General features: G+C 42.1%; 6 protein-coding genes across 8 annotated transcripts; 3 read left to right on the forward strand and 3 right to left on the reverse strand.

Moving 5' to 3' along the window:
* On the reverse strand, window positions 1,725-4,758 carry LOC104711724 (probably inactive leucine-rich repeat receptor-like protein kinase IMK2). Its single transcript, XM_010428454.2, has 2 exons — window positions 2,606-4,758; window positions 1,725-2,522 (listed from the first exon to the last, which is right to left on the reverse strand). The coding sequence occupies exons 1-2, from the start codon at window positions 4,449-4,451 to the stop codon at window positions 1,900-1,902; spliced, it is 2,469 nt and encodes an 822-aa protein (XP_010426756.1). The 5' UTR covers window positions 4,452-4,758; the 3' UTR covers window positions 1,725-1,899.
* On the forward strand, window positions 5,629-7,200 carry LOC104715564 (F-box protein At3g57580-like). The gene has a single exon (XM_010432959.2). The coding sequence runs from the start codon at window positions 5,715-5,717 to the stop codon at window positions 6,984-6,986; it is 1,272 nt and encodes a 423-aa protein (XP_010431261.1). The 5' UTR covers window positions 5,629-5,714; the 3' UTR covers window positions 6,987-7,200.
* LOC104711726 (proactivator polypeptide-like 1) lies at window positions 7,553-9,556 on the reverse strand. 2 transcript variants are annotated; one of them, XM_010428455.2, is made up of 6 exons: window positions 9,368-9,556; window positions 9,109-9,220; window positions 8,756-8,904; window positions 8,423-8,620; window positions 8,074-8,133; window positions 7,553-7,895 (listed from the first exon to the last, which is right to left on the reverse strand). In XM_010428455.2, exons 2-6 carry the CDS (start codon window positions 9,209-9,211, stop codon window positions 7,752-7,754), a joined length of 654 nt encoding a protein of 217 aa, XP_010426757.1. In that variant the 5' UTR covers window positions 9,212-9,220; window positions 9,368-9,556; the 3' UTR covers window positions 7,553-7,751. The 2 variants fall into 2 exon arrangements, with proteins under 2 accessions (XP_010426757.1, XP_019085063.1); XM_019229518.1 differs by having other exon boundaries at window positions 8,423-8,623; window positions 9,368-9,554.
* LOC104711727 lies at window positions 10,143-12,434 on the forward strand. Its single transcript, XM_010428456.2, has 2 exons — window positions 10,143-10,580; window positions 10,705-12,434. The coding sequence occupies exons 1-2, from the start codon at window positions 10,452-10,454 to the stop codon at window positions 12,397-12,399; spliced, it is 1,824 nt and encodes a 607-aa protein (XP_010426758.1). The 5' UTR covers window positions 10,143-10,451; the 3' UTR covers window positions 12,400-12,434.
* LOC104715566 lies at window positions 12,783-13,475 on the forward strand. The gene has a single exon (XM_010432960.1). The coding sequence runs from the start codon at window positions 12,783-12,785 to the stop codon at window positions 13,473-13,475; it is 693 nt and encodes a 230-aa protein (XP_010431262.1).
* Window positions 15,303-18,357, reverse strand: LOC104711728 (chlorophyll synthase, chloroplastic). Of its 2 annotated transcripts, none has more exons than XM_019229295.1 (14): window positions 18,111-18,357; window positions 17,954-17,998; window positions 17,767-17,855; window positions 17,466-17,553; window positions 17,274-17,359; window positions 17,092-17,178; window positions 16,938-17,003; window positions 16,778-16,861; window positions 16,591-16,652; window positions 16,439-16,514; window positions 16,216-16,360; window positions 15,777-15,853; window positions 15,644-15,691; window positions 15,303-15,553 (listed from the first exon to the last, which is right to left on the reverse strand). In XM_019229295.1, exons 1-14 carry the CDS (start codon window positions 18,232-18,234, stop codon window positions 15,491-15,493), a joined length of 1,140 nt encoding a protein of 379 aa, XP_019084840.1. In that variant the 5' UTR covers window positions 18,235-18,357; the 3' UTR covers window positions 15,303-15,490. The 2 variants fall into 2 exon arrangements, with proteins under 2 accessions (XP_019084840.1, XP_010426759.1); XM_010428457.2 differs by having other exon boundaries at window positions 18,081-18,355.

Raw genomic sequence — 18,435 nt, forward strand, 5'->3', positions numbered from 1 at the left:
TTGGTCTGGGTATAAACAAGGCTAAGACCCAACTTTTCCATGCGGGGCTGTCCCTGGAGAAATCAACTGCTATTGCCAGGCACGGGTTCACCCAAATCTCTCTGCCAATCCGTTACCTCGGACTCCCGCTTTTGCATCGAAAGCTTAAAATCTCCGAATATGAACCTTTGCTCAGCCAGCTAAAGTCAAAGTTCAATGGTTGGGCTTCAAAGGCGCTATCTTATGCAGGTCGTTGCCAACTGCTTGCCTCTGTCATATCGGGGACTGTTAACTTCTGGATATCGACTTTTATTCTCCCTAAAGGATGCATAAGGAAGATAGAGTCCCTCTGTTCTCGTTTCCTCTGGTCAGGTAGAATTGAAGGTAGCACAGGGGCAAAAGTCGCATGGGCCTCTGTGTGTCTCCCAAAGCAGGAAGGGGGTCTGGGATTAAGAAGATTTGCGGTCTGGAATATCACCCTCTGCCTCAGGTCCGTCTGGCTCCTGTTCTCAGGCTCGGGCTCTCTCTGGGCTCTCTGACATAAGCACCATAGCATACAAGACAAGAGTTTCTGGTCCCTCAAAGAGTCCCCCCGGGATTATTGGATTTGGAAAGCAATTTTGAGGTTGTGTCCTCTTGCAGAGAGGTTCATTAGGGTTGCTATTGGTAATGGAGATACGGCCAGCTTCTGGTTTGATGCCTGGACCCCGTTGGGTCCCCTTATCAAGGCTTTAGGCCCCTCGGGACCCCTTCAACTGTGCCTCCCGTTAGAAGCCAAGGTGAGTGAAGCTTGTTCTCCCTCTGGATGGACTCTCCCCGTGCCGCAGTCTGATATGGCTCTCACTCTCCATACCCACCTCACCACGATTCCGTTACCCTCCTCGTCCTCCACTAGTGACTCCTATCATTGGCTGGTAGACATGGTAAAGTGTAATGGCTTCTCTTCTTCAGTGACTTGGAACGCTCTAAGATCAAGATCGGATCAGGTGAACTGGCACGATGCTGTTTGGTTTCCAGGGTCTGTTCCGAAGCATTCGTTCTTCTTCTGGCTAGCTCAGCGTAACAGGTTACCAACAAGGAAGCGCCTGTTCAAATGGGGCCTTATTCCTTCCCCCAACTGCCCTTTCTGCGACTTGACCCCCGAGTCTCGTAACCATCTGTTTTTCTCCTGCAACTTTGCTCGGAACATCTGGATCAGAGTTCTCTCTAAACTGGATCCTTCTCGAGTGTCGTTTATCTCTTGGTCAGAGCTGCTTTCTTGGGTTAGAGCCTCATCTCCTGCTGCCCCGACCCTCCTGCGTAAGCTCGCTGCTCAGGCCGTCACCTACAACATTTGGAAGCAGAGGAACAACCTTACTCACAACCAACCGGCGCTCTCGTCTGCAGCCACCTTTCAGCTCTTAGACAAGGACCTCAGAAACATCATCCTCGCAAGGCTTGCTAGAAAGCGCTTCCGCAATCTGCTCCTAGCCTGGCTAGTTTGATCTTTCTTCCCAGTGATCTCCCCATTTTGATTCCCTTGTTTTTATTCTTTTTTGCCAAGAAGTCAAATGTTAAGGCTCTTTTTGTAAAAGCCAAAACGTTTCATTATTAATGATATTAACAGTTTAGCAAAAAAAAAAAAAAAAAAATTATTTCGTTTTCTTAAAGCAACTTATATGTTGTATTTCAACAAGTCTAACATAGAAATAGCCAAACAAAGAATGAATAAAAAATCAATTATTGTATTACTTGAAGAACCAAAAAAGAATGAATAATTGAATCACATTACAATACTAGCACAAACTTCAAACCAAATTTTTGTTCTATACAAATTACTTCAATCAAAGAATAATAATGAAAAAAAATATAAATGTGGTATTTGTATAATAGATCCCTTCTTCTTTATTCCTTTTCCATAAAATCCCCCAAAACTTTCCTTTACTCCTCATTTGACCCTAAATCTTTACCTCCAGTCACCGTCGTCTCCATCTCCACCTCAGTCTCCGGCCTAATCTCCTCAAGCTGATTCACCACCTGGCTCGCTTCCGGCCTCGCTGCAGGCGACGGATCAACACAGTGTAAAGCCAATTTCAGAGTATTCAAAAGCTCATCACCAACGCTTTGCGTCTCTCTCATCAGCTCCAAATCAAAAACTTCATTAGTCCACTCTTCTTTCACAATCGAAGCTACCCATTGAGGCAAATCCATCCCATTCGTTGGCTCTCCTGGAGATTTCCCAGTCAAAAGCTCCAGTATGATGATCCCTAAGCTGTAGACATCGGTCTTAGTGCTTGCGTTCTTGATCTTCGAAAACTCCGGTGCTCTGTATCCCAATGTTCCGGCGGTTGCGATTACGTTTGTGGCGGCTGCGGCGGTCATGAGTCTTGAGAGACCGTAATCAGCGATGTGTGCGTTGGTTTGTTCGTCGAGGAGAATGTTGCTAGCTGTGAGATTCTCATGGATCATGTTCTCGTTGCTGTGAAGGTGAGCTAATCCACGACTGATTCCTTTTGCTATCTTCATTCTTGTTTCCCATGGAATTAGGGTTTCTGGTCCTCGAGCTGTCAGATTCAATCAATTAGATCAATAAAAATGTAAACTTTATCAAATCCAAAGTTAATGTTTGTATTTTTTTTTGGCTTACCGTGAAGAAACGCAGAGAGACTACCCTTTGACATGTAATCAAAGACGAGAAGCTTCTCTCCTTTAGGTCCTAAGTAGTAAGCTCTTAGTGCAAGAAGATTCTGGTGACGGATCTTGCCTAAAGCTGTGACTTCTCCTTCGAATTCTTTGACTCCTTTGGTTGTTTTCTCTCTCAGACGCTTCACAGCGACCTCATTGCCGTCTTCTAATGTGGCCTTGTATGCTGTGCCGTAAGTACTTTTCCCCATGATCTCAGCTGTGGCACAGAGGAGATCATCGGCTGTGAATACAAACGGACCATCGAAATGAACTAGCTTTCCTCCCATTTCACCTCCTGTTGATGCTGTTGCTGCAGCAGCAGATACTGTTTTCTCTGAGATCTTGTCCTTCCCGTCTTTTTGTTTCAGTGCAGCGCGTTTCTTGATCAGGCAGCAGAGTAGTATGCAGCATAATAGAAGCAGAATGGCTAGAAGAGCTCCAATGGCGATTAGAATTATATCTTTCAGCGAGAGTTTTCTGTGGTGCTTCTTTGGTTCTTGTGATGAGGTAGGTGAAAGAGTGATGGGATGATGGTGATCAGGAGCAGGGCATGGATTTGAGGAGCTGTAGCCACAGAGCTGAATGTTGCCCACGAAAGAGCTTGAGTTGAACTTCTTGAAGAGAATAGGTGGAACAGGACCAGAGAGGGTGTTGTAGGAGACGTTGAATGAAGAAAGGTTCGCCAGGTGGACTAGTGATAACGGGATTGGACCTGTGAAGTTGTTTTCTGACAGATCAAGCTGTTGGATTCCAGATATGTTCCCTATTGTCTCTGGGATTGGCCCATTGATCTTGTTTCTCTTGAGGTTAAGCTCTGTCAAGTTGTGCAGCCTATCAATGGCATCTGGGACTAGGCCGTTGAGGTGGTTGCTTTCGAGGTTCAGTGAAACCAGAGATGATAGGTTGGAGAAACTGTCTGGGATGGTTCCGTTGATTGAGTTGTAAGAAAAATCAAGGCTCTGGAGGTGTGGAAGAGCTCCACATTCTCTGGGAATAGAACCTGAGAGCTGGTTATGGCTTAAAGAAACCTCTTCCAACAGACTATGCTTGCAGAGAGACAAAGGAACAGCTCCCGAGAAGAGATTATGGTCAAGGTTCAGCGTTTTGAGAGGGTGAGAGCCATTAACCAAAAAGTCGGGTATAGAACCAGAGAGGTTGTTATGCTGAAGATCAAGAAACGTGAGGGTATATGATCTGGCTACACTAACCGGAAGGGGACCAGAAAGTGAATTGAAGCTGAGATTGAGCCTGTAGAGCCTCGTGGATTCAGCAAGACTAGCCGGGATGATTCCAGTGAGCTGGTTATTGCTGAGATCGAGACTCTGGAGAAGAGGGCAGTTACCGAGTGAGGCTGGGATCGAACCAGAGAGGCGATTGTTGAAGAGATAGACCCCGCGGAGGCTCTTGAGGTAGCCAAGGGAACGAGGAACTGAACCGGCGATAACGTTGTCGTGGAGGCTAAGTTTTCTGAGACTCCCAAGCTGTCCAATCTTCTCAGAGATAATGCCACCGAGTCCCTTCCAAGGGAGCTGAATGGCGACCACTTGACCCCTGAGGCATTTGATTCCAGCCCAGCCGGAGCAAACTTGAGAGGAGGCAGAGTTGTTCCAGCTTCTGAGAACTCCGGTGAAGTCAATGAGTTCATGTTTGATCGCTTGGAGCGCCTGGTAGTTCGTTTGAGTCACCACGATTCCATCCCAAGAGTGACCACCACCACCACCTGCAACAGCTTGAGCAGAGAAGAGTGAGAGACACAAAATGAGACTAAATTTATAAATTCGAAATGGGCTTTTGTAAAGATAATTCATTTCAAAAGAATCAAGAACAAAGAAAATTGAAAAAATAGAAAGCGAAGAGGAAAGATGAGAAGAGCAGGGAGCTTCGAGTTCTTGGTTTGTTCTCTCCTTCCTCTGTTTTTCTTTTCTTTTAGAGTACAACCAAAGAGAGAGAGAGAGAGAGAGAGAGAGAGAAAAAAAAGATTGAGATGTTCAGTGAGAGAGGGAATGAATAAGTTGGAGTGAGGGAGTGTTGTAGCAAAAGACTTAATTATGGTTGGAGTGACGAGGAAGAAGACAAAGACAAGAAGTTTAGTTTATGTTTATTGTAACGGCTAGTTTTTTTCACTTGTTCTCGGTCCTGCGCCCAAAAGAAAAAACGGTAAGCGAGAGAAACATGACCAACAACGGCTATAAAGTCATTCCGACCGTTTCTAATCATTCATTATAATTATAATTGTCTCCTAGAGAGTCAGTTGGATTCTTACATCAAAATGCCACAAATTAATCTCATGAGTTATATGACTTGGTCAAAATCTGAGACACTTTTTGGCCACGTCAGTCCTGGTATTAATCTTTGACACTTTTGGCCACGTCAGTCCTGGTACCAGTCATGCACCCACTACCACTAGAGATATTTCGTGGTTATATGTAAAAATTTCTGACAAAACATACGTAACAACTATGTACACTGTAAAATTTCTTACGTTAAATTTAGAATTAAATTAAATATTTAAAGTAATTTAGTTGACCACACTAAGTACAATTTTGATGTGTTTAATTTCTATACATACCTTTTTATTTCTGTAATTAACATTTTACTTAAATGTATTAAACTTAAGAGAAATAAACATTTTATTTGCCTTAATAGAAAAAAACTAAATTATCTGTCCAGAAACAAAACCTGAATATTGTGAATTCTTTCGGCCTATTGATGCTCTATTTGTTATGCAAGTACCTTGTACATTTCGTTGTTCGTCTTGTAATCACCAGACACCAGTGATCAACGATTAATTTTAATTTTATACAGTTCACATTTCATGTTTATTGTTTAGTAGTTTAGCTACGTGAGACAGGCAAAAACTACGGCAATGAATAAATGGGCTTAGTAATCACAAGTATGCGAAAGCCCAAAAGGCCCATAAAAATTTACTCTTATGTTTTTTTTTTTTTTTTTAATTCGCAGACGAATTTAATACTAAGAAAAAGGAAAGAAAAAGGCACAAATTTCAACCTTGTTGTCGTCGTCGGCGTCGTCGTATCCCTAAAACCCTAAATCCTTCTCCGGCGAGTCTGATGGAGAGAGGAAGAAACAAAGAAACGCTCCCAAATGATCTGATCCTCGAGATATTCACGAGATTGCCGTCGAAGTCAGTCGCTAGGTTTCGTACCCTGTCGAAGCACTGGGCCTCTACGCTTCGCAGTCAGGAATTCACCAAACTGTTTCTGGCCAGGTCCTCGACTCGTCCTCGTATCTTGTTTGCGGTCGAACGATATCAATACAACAAGTGGGACTTCTTCTCGTCGCCTCAGCCACATAACCGATGTGAAAAGTCGCTTCCTTTGGATTATCATACCAAGTTCTCAGGAGACGTAAGCCATAACATTTGTAGCTACGCCTCAGGTTTGATCTTTTTCCCTACTGTGCAGATCATTGCTGACAAGACGCCTTTGATTTGTAACCCTATCACGGGATTGTATGTGGGCTTAGAAGTCATCAAGTACAGTAGGTCTCGAGGGTTTCTAGGGTTTGATCCCATTGATAAGCAATTTAAGGTTTTGGATCATCCTTTCATTCTAACATTAGATTCTGGAGAACTCAAGTGGAGGTATAAGGATGTCCCTGGTTATCGGTATCGTCGCTCTTCCACTGCAGGGATATGCATCAATGGGGTTTTGTATCACTTAGCTCAAACATTTCTTGAACCATCTTTTGTGATAGTTAGCATTGATGTGAGGTCTGAGGAGTTCAAGTTTATTGACGCATCATGCTTTAATGATCATCTTGAGGATCTTACTAGATTGAGAGAGGAACCTACTAGATTGAGTTTGGTCAACTCTAAGGGTATATTAGGTGTGATTCATTGCAATTACGCTGACGCTGCTGATGGAAGACGTGCCGTTCAGTTATGTCTGTCGGTTCTAGAGGATGTTGAGATACCGGAATGGGTGAAGTATGTCTACACTCTGCCGCTTAATGATATCCTTGCTTCCTGCGAATTTTCAGTTGCTGGAGTGACTGCTACAGGTGACATTGTTTTGTGTATGAAATATACATGTAAACCCTACTACGTCTTCTACTTCAATCCCGTAAAGAACACTCTCCAAAGTGTTGAAATCCAAGGTTTTGGAGCTGAGCTTGAAGCAGTTGAGAATCGTGGTGAAGTTTTTGCCTTTGTTGACTATGTAGAGGATCTTACCGTTAATGATGCTCATCAACTCAAGTCAAACATCGCTCATATCAAGAGTCAATGCCCCTGCTGTCAAAAGGAAGCGCAGGGTAACAACATCGGAGAAGCAGAAATGAAAGAGACATCAGTGAAGATGAAGACAGAAGAAGAAGAGTAGAGTATAGGAGAGTAAAACAATTGCGACATGGAGTAGGTAAGAAAGCAATAGGGCTATGATAATTGTGCAGGGATATGCATCAATGTCATCTATGCGTTTATGTTCTTTAGTTAATAGTTGTAGACGTTGGTATGTCTGTTAATCAAATCTAGCTTTGGTAAATCGTAGGTACCTTTTGACTGTTTTTGTTTAATCTAGTTTTCTTTTGTAGTTCCATCTCTCTTCAGTTCTTAATCAATATAGTATGATGTTGTTGTCTTCTACCATTGCACATAATTTTTGCCTTTGTTACCATCGTCGGGAAGAGGTCTCTGCTAGAATGTGGAGAGGTGTTGATTTGATTTTCTAATCTGAACTTCGAGCCCAAGCCAAATTAAAAGTCAAGACTTAGTTTCAGAAAACACAAAATGGTTGCTGCAGGTTCCATAACTGAACCACATTGTTCAGAATGAACCAATTACTCTGTTTCTCGTCAGTTCTTAATCTATAATATCGGCAACACCACATGTCAGGAGAAGCAAATAGAGGATCCCTTAATCTAATCAGTTTGACAAACCTGTAAGAAAAAAACGGATAGAACAGAATACAATCATATCATGGTAGAGTTACAATTCTTATAGCAACCATTCATTATATTCACAAATGCAAAGAGACATGTTCGATGTTGTGTTTTGAATCCATCAATACATATAGACAGTACCAAGTCTACAACAATTCTTATGAAGCAGCACGTGTTTAAATCCTATTATGGCATCGTTCTAACATTCAAGAATCCGCCAACACTGGCTGCCTTAGGACCGATTTCTCAGCTGGACACGCGCGCAAGAGTGTGCAGATGTCGTTTTTCACTAGGAATTCCTCTGCATTTACTAGGATCAGAGGTCCATACTCGAACACCAACGTCTTGCACTGTAATTAACACAAGCCACAAGTCCGTTAATTGAGAAAAGCCTAGACTAACTACTATGTGATCACGCAGTTGCGTTGCACAAGTTCAAGAAGAACACCGCATAAAAACAGAAAGAAATGATTGAATTATAAACACATTAAGGCAAGGTTATTATGGATTTGAGTTGATCATTCTAACCTTCTTCGCGTAGTTCTTGAACGATTTGCATCCCTTGAGAAGCAGTTCAACGATATCCAGCTGGATAATCGAAGATAAAACATACGAAACTCATCAACAGTACAACAAACGAAAGAAAAGTCTTCAGGAGGATTCTCTATAAAGATCTCTGATAGTTTAACACATTTAACTGTTTGAGACTGGTCTTAGAAAACAATAACAAAGCAATCTAGACTACACAAGGGCGTAGCAGCTTGGACTGTGATCAGTGTGCTATGAGTCTATGAAACAGAACGCAGAAATGACGAAATAAATCCTGTGATAGAGTAGAGAGGGATAATAAATTCATCATGTTGTAGTTACTACAAACCTGTGTGTCAGGATCTTGAAGTTTGATGAGAATCTCAGAAACAGTCCTGTGGCAAACACCGCAACTGTCCTGACGGACATCTTCAACAAGAGCAACCACTTTGCCACAAAGATTCAACCTCTTGCAGAAATAGTGAGGTTGAAACGACTTCAGTTGTAAGAAGAAGAGAGGAACATAGTAATCAACCAAAGTTACGCACTGCTGCATCAACCAAATCAAAACATACTATTACTCAACACAATTGAATATATTGTATTAACAAAACAAAACCAGTCTGAAGCAAAAATATATAGAAAAAAATGTAAGGTTCAGCATCAAGCAAAAGGAGAGAACCTGCTTCGCAAATCCACGCAATTGGGAACAACGTTCGTGAAGATCATCAATGATTTCGGCTTGTGTGACATTTTTCTCAAGGTAGGTGAGAGCATCAGTAACATATTCCTCACACAGAGTGCAAACCTCTTCCTTGTTGGAAACTTGCTCTACCCAAAAGACAAAAAAAGATTAGTTGAAAAATCTTAAACAAAACTTGTAATCAAATAAAACTATCTGAACCATTCATCTACTTCAACTCCACAGCCACAGAAATCAATTATTTTTCACTACAAGAATCAGAATTAAACCATAAAAGAGCAAGCTTTTTTTATATATAGAATCAACCATGATGAGTAGAGATGGTCTTTTACCTGAGAGGGTGGTGGTGGAGTCAACGAAAGATCTAGCGTCAGAAACCAAGATCAAACCCAACAAGAGAAGAACCACCAACGTTCCAGCTCTGAGACTACTCATGATTCCTTCCTGGTGAAAAAGATGAGAAAAATAGAAGATTTCATAAAGTAAGAGTCTTTTTATATTACCGGAGATTAGAATCACAAAAAAAAGTAAGAAGAAGATTCAACTAGAAAATATGAATGAATCTTTCAAGTAAGAGATGATGTTTTTTACCTTCTTTTTTTGTATAATCAGAAAAGTTTAGCAAATGATTGGAAGAGAAAGAATCTTGTGTTGTAGAAGAAGAAGAAGAAGAAGAAGAAGAAGGAATGAGTATGTTATCAGATTCGTCGAATTGGTCGGGTTGCGTAATAATCGAAGGTGTTCTGTTCTCACACCACAAGCAATTATCCATCCACGTCACCATCGATCGGCTTGTAGTTGTGGCTATTTAATATTCGACGATATATATATGCTTCAACTATTTCTTTTTTGGTAAATAATAGCTAAGGGCATCACTATTGGAGGATTTTAATTTTAAGCGTCTTAAGTACTGTTTGATTTTTTAATGAATATATTATGTACATTAAAAAAAATAAGAACCTTTGATCTTCTAATTAAAAATAATCCTTTCAATGGTAAGATCTAATTTTAAGTCTCTTATATTTTAAAATATAGTTTTTTGAAATTTAAAATTTTTAAATGGAATAAAAGTATACATATTTAAACATTTAAGATTTTATTAAAATGTAATTAATTTTTAAACATACAAAACGTAAAAAAATGTTTACAGTAGAAGTTACAATTAATAAATGTCTTCAATATGAATTTCACTTCTTCTATGAACGGGAAGGAGAACTCTGTGGAGTCATTTTTCGATTCTAGTTGACGGCAAAGTTCTTGATGACATACTTGAAAAAACATGGAATTTCTCATCAGATTTAACGACACAATCTCTTATGTGAAATTAAGGTTACTATATAAGAGGAGCTCCACATTTTTTTTTCTATTTTCTGATTTATTTTTTAATTTCTTTTCTCTTAAAACCTCCGTTGGGAAGGTCTAAGGCCGGTCTGAAAATTTGCAGGCCCAAAAAATGATCCGGTCGGTTTAAGTCTAGGGCATTGGAGAGGACATGAGGATTTTGAATGATATCGGATTCGTTAGAGTAATCTTGGGAAAATTTCCTAAAACATACGTACGATTTAATAAACGGGGTTGTATAATATTCCCAAATTTACATCCCTAATCCTAAACCCTTATAAGTTTATTTGTCACACCAACAAATTAGCCTCTTCTATTCCGCTACAATAATAATATGGCCCTAATTTTCAGACCCTCCTCTCCTCCGCCATGGAAGATCAAAGTGCAGCTAATGAAGATGTGGAAGAAGATATTGATGAAAAATTCAAGAACCATGATCGATATGATTTTACTCCAATCATCGGTATGGTTTGAATCTGAATTATATATGTTTTATCCTATATTTTTTTTTGGTTACTTGTAACATGCGTCGAGAAAATGAAACAGACGAAGAATTGAAAAAAAAAACTTTTTCTCTCTCTCAACAGAGCGGAAAAGTGACTGCGTTCTCCCACCTTGTCCGGCGTCGACCTCGACGTCGGAGCGCTGTCCCCTTGATTCTCCCAGGCCCTCCTCTCCTCATGAGGAAGAAAGGTAACTCCCGCAAAGCAAAGGCTCCGCCACCGTTGTCCCAAAACCCCCCGCGACCAGATCGAGATCTAGATCTCCCTACTGGAAAAGCCTCCTCGTCTCTGCCAGACCCTCCTCCGCCTTCCCCCCTCCACCCTCCTCAGTCACCCCCCTCACCTCCATCCCCTCCCCAGACCTCTCTAAAGCAGAATGTCCCCGACATCTCTGCTTTATCTGACCGAATTTCCAAACCCTCAGATCTGCAGCACTCTAGCTCCAATCCAAGTGAACAGTACGCTCCTGTGAATGTTGTTTCGGCAGCAGACCCAGATCCCAAAGAAGCCCCTTGGTTAGGTTTTTTCAAAGGTTCCACCCGCCGCCTATCCAAGAAGGGCACATCTTTTACTCTCCCTTCAGGCGAGTCTTGCGTTAAGATCCCAAATTCTATCATCCAGAGAAACCAGAAGTCATGGGATTGTTTCATTCTCGGACAGTTTTACTCTGATCCGCCGGCTCAGGGAACAGTCCATGCCATTGCCAACGGTATCCGGAGCAAGATGCACCGTGACATCATTGTTACTAAGATGGAGGGCAACGCCTTCCTCTTCAAGATCCCAAATGCTACAACTCGAAACCGAGTACTAAATCAGGGTCTCTGGCAGATTGAAGGCCAAACGATGTTCGTAGCAAAATGGCAACCTAGAGTTACCCCCCAAAAGCCTGAGCTCTCGTCTGCACCTGTCTGGCTGGAGTTGCGCGACGTCCCCTTCCAGTTCTTCCATGAAGAAGGTTTCGAGTTTATCGCAGGTCAGGTGGGTGAACCAATTCGTCTCCACCAGTCGACTAAGAACATGACCAATCTTGAGGTCGCGAAAGTCCTCACCCTGATTGACCCTAGGAAACCTCTTCCAGAGGCTGTAAACGTTCAATTTGATTCTGGGGAGATTAGCCGTGTTCTGGTTTCCAGTCCCTGGATGCCGCCGGTCTGCTCGTTCTGCAAAGAGGTGGGTCACAACCTGAAGTGCTGTAAAGTAGCTCCTATCCTCTGTACCTCTTGCAAATCTGTTTGCCATAGCACAGCTGAATGCCCTCGTGCAAAGGCCAAGAAGCAAGAAAAAGTCTACAGGGTCAAGAAGCCTCAAGCCTCCTCCCCCTCCCGACCGGAGTCATCCACTCTTCCGGTTACAGAGCCTAAGAAGAAAGGAAAAGAAATTCAGGAGCCCTCTGCAATCACACCAAGTCAGCCTTCTACTTCAGGCCAGCCTTCTACCACTCTTCATCAAACCACTCCACCGCCCAGTTCAGAGATTGTCCCCGGGACTGTTTCTGAATGGATCCAAGTCAAAAAGAAGCATAACAGTCCCTTTGTCCCGGTTCCTTCCTCTTCCCTGAGGCAAGAGAACTCCCTCTGCATTGACATTGGGCTTGACTCTTTGCAAGCTGACCCTGATAACCCTTCGACCCCGCCAGATAAAAGTCTGCCTTCTGATTCCTCAGACGTCCAATCTTCAGATGATGGTGCTGACCCTGATTTGGACGAAGCTAGCTTTTTACGGATGTTCTCACAGAGACAACAACGGTTTGCTAGGGGCAAGGGCTCCAAATCCCATTAATCAATGTATATAGACGTTTTTTCTGGAATGTGAGAGGTTTTAATAAATTAAGCCACCGACGCAGATTTGAGGATTGGTATCGGATAAACCAACCTCTTTTTGGGAGTCTTATTGAGACTCATGTCAAACAACCAAAGCAACAGAAGTTTATAAACGCGTTGCTGCCTGGTTGGTTGTTTGATGACAACTACGTTTTTTCGGAGCTAGGGAAAATTTGGGTATTGTGGCACCCAAGTGTTCAGCTATCGGTTATTTCCAAGTCACTTCAAGTAATAACTTGTTTAGTGGTTCTTCCGGGTGATCAGTCAAAGGTAGTAGTCTCTTTTGTCTATGCATCGAATGAGGAGCAGGCTAGGAGAAATCTTTGGGCTGAGCTGATTGGTATGGCTGCGGACTCTCGCATTGTTGGGAAACCATGGACAGTCCTTGGTGATTTTAACCAAACTCTTACTCACTCGGACTCCTCTGTTTCATTAAACCCGAATACTGACCTTCTCACTAGACTGTTTCGGGATTGTCTTCTATACTCCGAGCTGGTGGATCTTACCTACAGGGGATGTTCTTTCACCTGGTGGAATAAGCAGACCAGTAACCCCATAGCCAAGAAATTGGATAGGATTCTGGTAAATGAAGATTGGCACCACAAGTTTCCTTCCTCTTTTGGTTACTTTGGCCAACCTGACTTTTCTGATCACTCACCCTGCTGCATCACACTAAATCTGATAGTGCAGAGACATAGAAAAGCATTCAGGTTTCAGAATTTCCTCCTCTTAGACCCAAACTTTGCTCCTATGGTCGCAGATCAATGGCTTAGCATAAACATTGTCGGCTCTGCCATGTTCCGGATAGCAAAAAAACTGAAAGCCCTCAAGGGATGCATCAGAGCTTTCAGTCGCGACAACTATTCTGACTTGGAGAAACGAGTAAATGACGCCCACGCTGAGGTTCTTCAACTCCAACAACAGCTCCTCTCAGCTCCTCCTTCTACTGTTGCAGACTTGGAGAAAGCAGCAAATGAAAAATGGCAAACACTCCTTCAGGCTGAAGAGTCTTTTTCTGTCAGAGGTCTCGAGTAACTTGGTTACGCGAAGGAGATCTTAACACTTCATACTTCCACCGTATGACCTCTGCTAGACAAGCAATGAACCACATACACTTCATGATGGATTCAAATGGGCATAGAATTGACTCTCAAGAGGATATCCAAGAGCATTGTGTAAATTACTTCTCCTCCCTGCTTGGTGGCTTTGAGGAGCCGCTCCAATTTGATCCGGCTGATATATCAAGTCTTCTTCAGTTCAGATGCTCCAGGGTTCAGCAAGACCTACTCGCAAGTGATTTCTCCCCTGAAGACATTAAAGCGGCTGTCTTCTCTCTCCCAAGGAACAAAGCCTCCGGACCTGATGGTTATCCTGCTGAATTCTTCAGGTCATGCTGGCACATTGTTGGACCTGAGATCATCGAAGCTGTCAGAGAGTTCTTCAGATCAGGCCAAATGCTGCAACAATGGAACGCCACTACCATTATCCTCATCCCAAAAATCCCAAATGCAGCTTCCACGACAGACTTCAGGCCAATATCTTTGTGTAACACAGTATACAAAGTGATTTCGAAGCTTATAGCGGGTCGACTGCAGAGCCTCCTTCCTCTAGTAATCTCAAATGCTCAATCAGCTTTCCTTCCTGGTAGACTCCTTGCAGAGAACGTGCTACTAGCATCTGAGCTTGTAATTGGTTATGGAAGGAAGAACATTGGCCCCAGGGGAATGCTCAAAGTGGATCTTTGTAAAGCCTTTGATTCGGTGAAATGGGACTTTATAATCGCTGCTCTTCAAGCTTTCCAGTTTCCTGACAGGTTCATCACTTGGATCAGGCAATGCATTGAGACTCCGCGATTCTCTGTCTGTGTAAATGGAGTCACCTCTAGCTAGTTCAAGAGTTCAAGAGGATTACGACAAGGGGACCCCATCTCACCATATTTGTTTGTCATTGCCATGGAAGTCTTCAGCCAGCTAATGCGATCAAGCTTTGCGGCAGGGTTTATTCAACATCACCCCAAAACAAAGGAACTTGACATTACCCATCTCATGTTCGTCGATGATGTAATGGTCTTCTTTGATGGATCATCATCGTCACTACAAGGGATTAGCGATGTCATGGATCTGTTTGCCTCTTGGTCGGGGCTTCAAATGAATTATGAGAAAACCCAAATATTCACTGCGGGTTTGGAGCCTAGTGAATCCGCAGCCATCTCAAGCTTAGGATTCACCACTGGCTCCTTGCCCATTAGATAGTTGGGTTTACCTTTGATGAGCAGGAAACTGAGGATATCGGAATACTCCCCCTTCTTGAGAAGCTAACCAAGCGGTTCAATGCATGGGCCTCCCGATCGCTCTCTTATGCTGGCAGGCTGCAACTCTTGAAATCCGTCATTTATGGCCAAATCAATTTCTGGATCTCAACTTTTATCCTTCCAAAGGCGTGCATAAAGCAAATGGAATCTCTTTGCAGCAGATTCCTATGGTCTGGCTCTATTGATAGATGGAAAGGAATTAAGGTCGCCTGGACTAACACTTGTTATCCAAAAACAGAAGGAGGCCTAGGACTTCGGCGTCTAAGCACATGGAACACCACCCTATGTCTCAAACTTGTCTGGCTGATGTTCTCAGGAAGCGGATCACTCTGGGTCGCCTGACACCACTATCACCACATGCGAGGTAAAAGCTTCTGGTCCATTACCGCTTCAGCAAGTGACTCTTGGAACTGGAAATCTCTATTAGCACTACGACATATTGTTGAACCGTTCATTAAATGTGACCTGGGAAATGGGGAGAAAGCAAACTTTTGGTTCGATGCTTGGTCCCCCCATGGACCACTGATCAAGATAGCTGGACACCGAGAAGATAGGGCGCACTTATGTGGTACATCGATTACAATTTAACGCGGTTCAGCTTAAGATACAACAAGAGTTGTTTCTACTGATGGCAGGTAATTTTACAATATCTTAAAAACTAGTTGATGCCACCACTTGACCACATTTGCGGTTTCAACGCCTCTGCTTTGGCCAAAAACCCCATCCATTATACGCCTTTTCAATGTTGCGATGCTAATGCCGTCACGAATATGCCGAGTACCAAGAATGGCTGTGCGCTTGCCTGTAATCAAGCAACTTCTGGTTAAAAAGACCACTCAGGGATATAAGCAATCTGACTTTCATTCCCATGTGAACACTTAGATGGACATACCTGGTACTTGACGTCATATTTGACAGGATCCTTGAGAAAGTATTTAAACTGCAGTTTTGAAGAAAAGAGTGTAGCGATTAGACGAGCGACAAGAATGTAATTAATATTAACGTGACACTGTTAACGTTCTTACCTGGAACACAATCTGAGGAATGATCAATGCAAGCAACGCCAATGCATAATAAGGTTTGCCAGATGCTAATAGGTATCCTGCAAAGCAAATAGACATTTACTAGTGATGATCTCTACCTTTTAGTAGTGCTATATAACAGCTACTGTGTAACATAGCCAGTAGTAATGGTAATGTGTCTCTCAGGGGAAAGTAGCTTGTAAGCCTCTATTTTACTACATTAGTAACAATCAAACCTAGGAAGGAGGAATTTCCCGAAAACTAAAAAAGATAGTAGGTTATGCATATGACCATATAAGTATGAAAATGTAGCAAACACACAAAATGAAACATAAACATGGATGCCTCTTCATTAGCTCATATCTGTACATTCTGTGACCCCAATGAACCAAACAGAAGATATAGAAGCCACAACTGAAAAAAAACTATTAATACTACATACCGGCAACAGAGAGCTGAGTAACGTCTATAGCACCAACACATATCCATTTTGCAGTTTCAGTGCCAAAAGCTACTGGGAGGGATTGAAGCCCTAATGCCCTGTCTCCTTCAACACTTTTGAAGTCATTAACAATGGCTATTCCCAACTGCATTATTACAAAAGTACAACAACATGAAGCAATAGCAGGCTATATCAGATAATGTAAAGGACGTAAGAAGAGTACCCCAGCTATGCTGTACAAGAGTGTTAGAACAACGACGTCTGGTGTAAGAGTGCCAAACAATGCTTGGCCAGCCCACCTATCAAATCAAGTGAGAAAGAAACAATTCAATGAGATGAGAACAACACCATATATTAATGCACGAGATATCTTACCATGGCAAACTGATATAGCTTGCTCCAAGAGCAAAATTTCCAACCCATCCATTTTGTTTTAGCTGCAAGAGTCAGTTCATATATCAATATATTAAAGTCCTAAACTCCAAAACTTATCCTCTTCCATCTGGAAGAAAACACAGAATGTCTTGTCATTAGAGGAGCGAAAATTAGGACAAGAAATTACCTTAAGAGGTGGAGCAGAGTATATATAAGATAGCAATGAACCTCCCAAAGCAAGATAAAACACAGTGGGAGTGGTATGCCCTGCCTGGAAAAAGGAAGATTTAGTAAATCTGATGTGCCTTTATAAACTGGACAAGTTTATGTCAGAACCGCCAACTTACCCACACATCTAGTATTCCAGCAATTCCAAGACCTCCCAATAATAGCACCCAGAACTGTGTAATAACCTGCATTGAAAGAGTTGTAAACAAGAAGGTACAAATAAGAATCACAAAAGTGATCAAAGCTTACACAATGTTCTCTCTGTCACGTTACCTCTTGCTCTGATATAGCTCCAGATGGAATTGGACGATATGGCTCATTAATCGCGTCAATATCTCGATCATACCAGTCATTGATTGTCTGTAAAATCGACAACACATCTAAGTTTATGCAGCACTAAGAAAATGCATTACCATAAGCACAACTCTAGATTTTTTGTCTTGTCAAAACCAGACCTGTGTATAGCCAGTAAGACAAGGACCGGACATCACCATACAAAGAATCGACTTAGCAACGTCCTCTGGAGTCCAGTGAAAGTTCCCTGCAGGAAGCAAAAAAATTAAAGAAAGAAAGATGTCTTTTGAGCAAACCAAAGATTTAGTCATGAAAGAAAAAAACTTAATGAATAGTGATGTGTTAACACAAACCTGAAGCAGCAGCGCCACAGACGACTCCCCAAACCAATGGAGGCCAAGTGACTGGCTTTGTAAGCTGAAGTCGAATCTTCCATTTATTCTAAACAATCAAATTCAACTCTTTTTTTAGCTAACAAACAATATTTTCACATAATTTGGTAGCTAAACATTAATATATATACAAAGGTTATGTTATGAGAGAGAGATTACTTTTAATAGAAAAAGACCTAAACTATGACAAATTTATTCTCATTTACATAAATTTCAAAACCCAAAATTATAAAAGATCCAAGAAGAAGAAGAAGAAAATTACAGTTTCTTGAGATGCTCCTTTGATACCGAGAAGCTGGTTAATGCTCGAACCACTACCGGCTGGTGCCTTGTCAGGCGTCTGAGATTTAACTGCCGTCGTAAAATTCAAATCCTCTCAAGTGTCAAATTTAGTTTTAAAAACTTAGCAGAGAAAAATAATAATTCAAAGAATTTAAAAAAAATCAAACCTTTATCCGTATCAGTCTCCGCCGCACGCACAACAAATCTCCTCCCTACGAACAAAGAACACAATCAGTAAAAAAAACATCCGAAGACATTGTCCAGAAGCATTACATCTAACGGAGTGTAAAGTACCCGGTGATCGGAAGACTAACGTCGACGAACCAGAACGCCGACGAGTGAAGTCGACGGAATCGGGATTACGGAGAGAGAGAACTCCGATTCTGTCGATGGAGGTAACTCTGGATGAATGGATGGAGGAGACGGTGTTGAGAATCGAAGTAGTCATAGAAACGTCGGAGGAGAGAAGAATCGTCGTCTCTGGCCGGAGATGGTGTGAGTGAGCTCCTTTTTTTTTTTGTTTTTTTTTGGCTGTGTTGCTGTTTCGGGAAACTAGTGGCTGTAAGTCACCGGCGATAAGCCTACCTACGTAACAGTTTTGGCGGCCTTTGATTCAATCATTGCCACGTGGCACCATCCTCTTTGGGCA

Source organism: Camelina sativa, chromosome 9 (genome assembly GCF_000633955.1).
Source record: "Camelina sativa cultivar DH55 chromosome 9, Cs, whole genome shotgun sequence".
NCBI classification, from domain to species: domain Eukaryota; kingdom Viridiplantae; phylum Streptophyta; class Magnoliopsida; order Brassicales; family Brassicaceae; genus Camelina; species Camelina sativa.

What these genes read in the sequence shown, in the direction of transcription:
- LOC104711724 (XM_010428454.2), bottom strand. Translation starts at nt 4,451, where the DNA reads ATGAATTATCTTTACAAAAGCCCATTTCGAATTTATAAATTTAGTCTC. An exon ending in TCTCTCTGCGTTTCTTCACG is followed by an intron (nt 2,523 to 2,605) that starts GTAAGCCAAAAA and finishes TGAATCTGACAG; the next exon opens with CTCGAGGACCAGAAACCCTA.
- LOC104715564 (XM_010432959.2), top strand. Translation starts at nt 5,715, where the DNA reads ATGGAGAGAGGAAGAAACAAAGAAACGCTCCCAAATGATCTGATCCTC.
- LOC104711726 (XM_019229518.1), bottom strand. Translation starts at nt 9,211, where the DNA reads ATGAGTAGTCTCAGAGCTGGAACGTTGGTGGTTCTTCTCTTGTTGGGT. An exon ending in CTCCACCACCACCCTCTCAG is followed by an intron (nt 8,905 to 9,108) that starts GTAAAAGACCAT and finishes TCTTTTGGGTAG; the next exon opens with AGCAAGTTTCCAACAAGGAA. An exon ending in TCAAGAACTACGCGAAGAAG is followed by an intron (nt 7,896 to 8,073) that starts GTTAGAATGATC and finishes TGTTAATTACAG; the next exon opens with TGCAAGACGTTGGTGTTCGA.
- LOC104711727 (XM_010428456.2), top strand. Translation starts at nt 10,452, where the DNA reads ATGGCCCTAATTTTCAGACCCTCCTCTCCTCCGCCATGGAAGATCAAA. An exon ending in TGATTTTACTCCAATCATCG is followed by an intron (nt 10,581 to 10,704) that starts GTATGGTTTGAA and finishes CTCTCTCAACAG; the next exon opens with AGCGGAAAAGTGACTGCGTT.
- LOC104715566 (XM_010432960.1), top strand. Translation starts at nt 12,783, where the DNA reads ATGGCTGCGGACTCTCGCATTGTTGGGAAACCATGGACAGTCCTTGGT.
- LOC104711728 (XM_010428457.2), bottom strand. Translation starts at nt 18,234, where the DNA reads ATGACTACTTCGATTCTCAACACCGTCTCCTCCATCCATTCATCCAGA. An exon ending in GTTAGTCTTCCGATCACCGG is followed by an intron (nt 17,999 to 18,080) that starts GTACTTTACACT and finishes CTTTGTTCGTAG; the next exon opens with GGAGGAGATTTGTTGTGCGT. An exon ending in AAGGAGCATCTCAAGAAACT is followed by an intron (nt 17,554 to 17,766) that starts GTAATTTTCTTC and finishes TTGATTGTTTAG; the next exon opens with AATAAATGGAAGATTCGACT.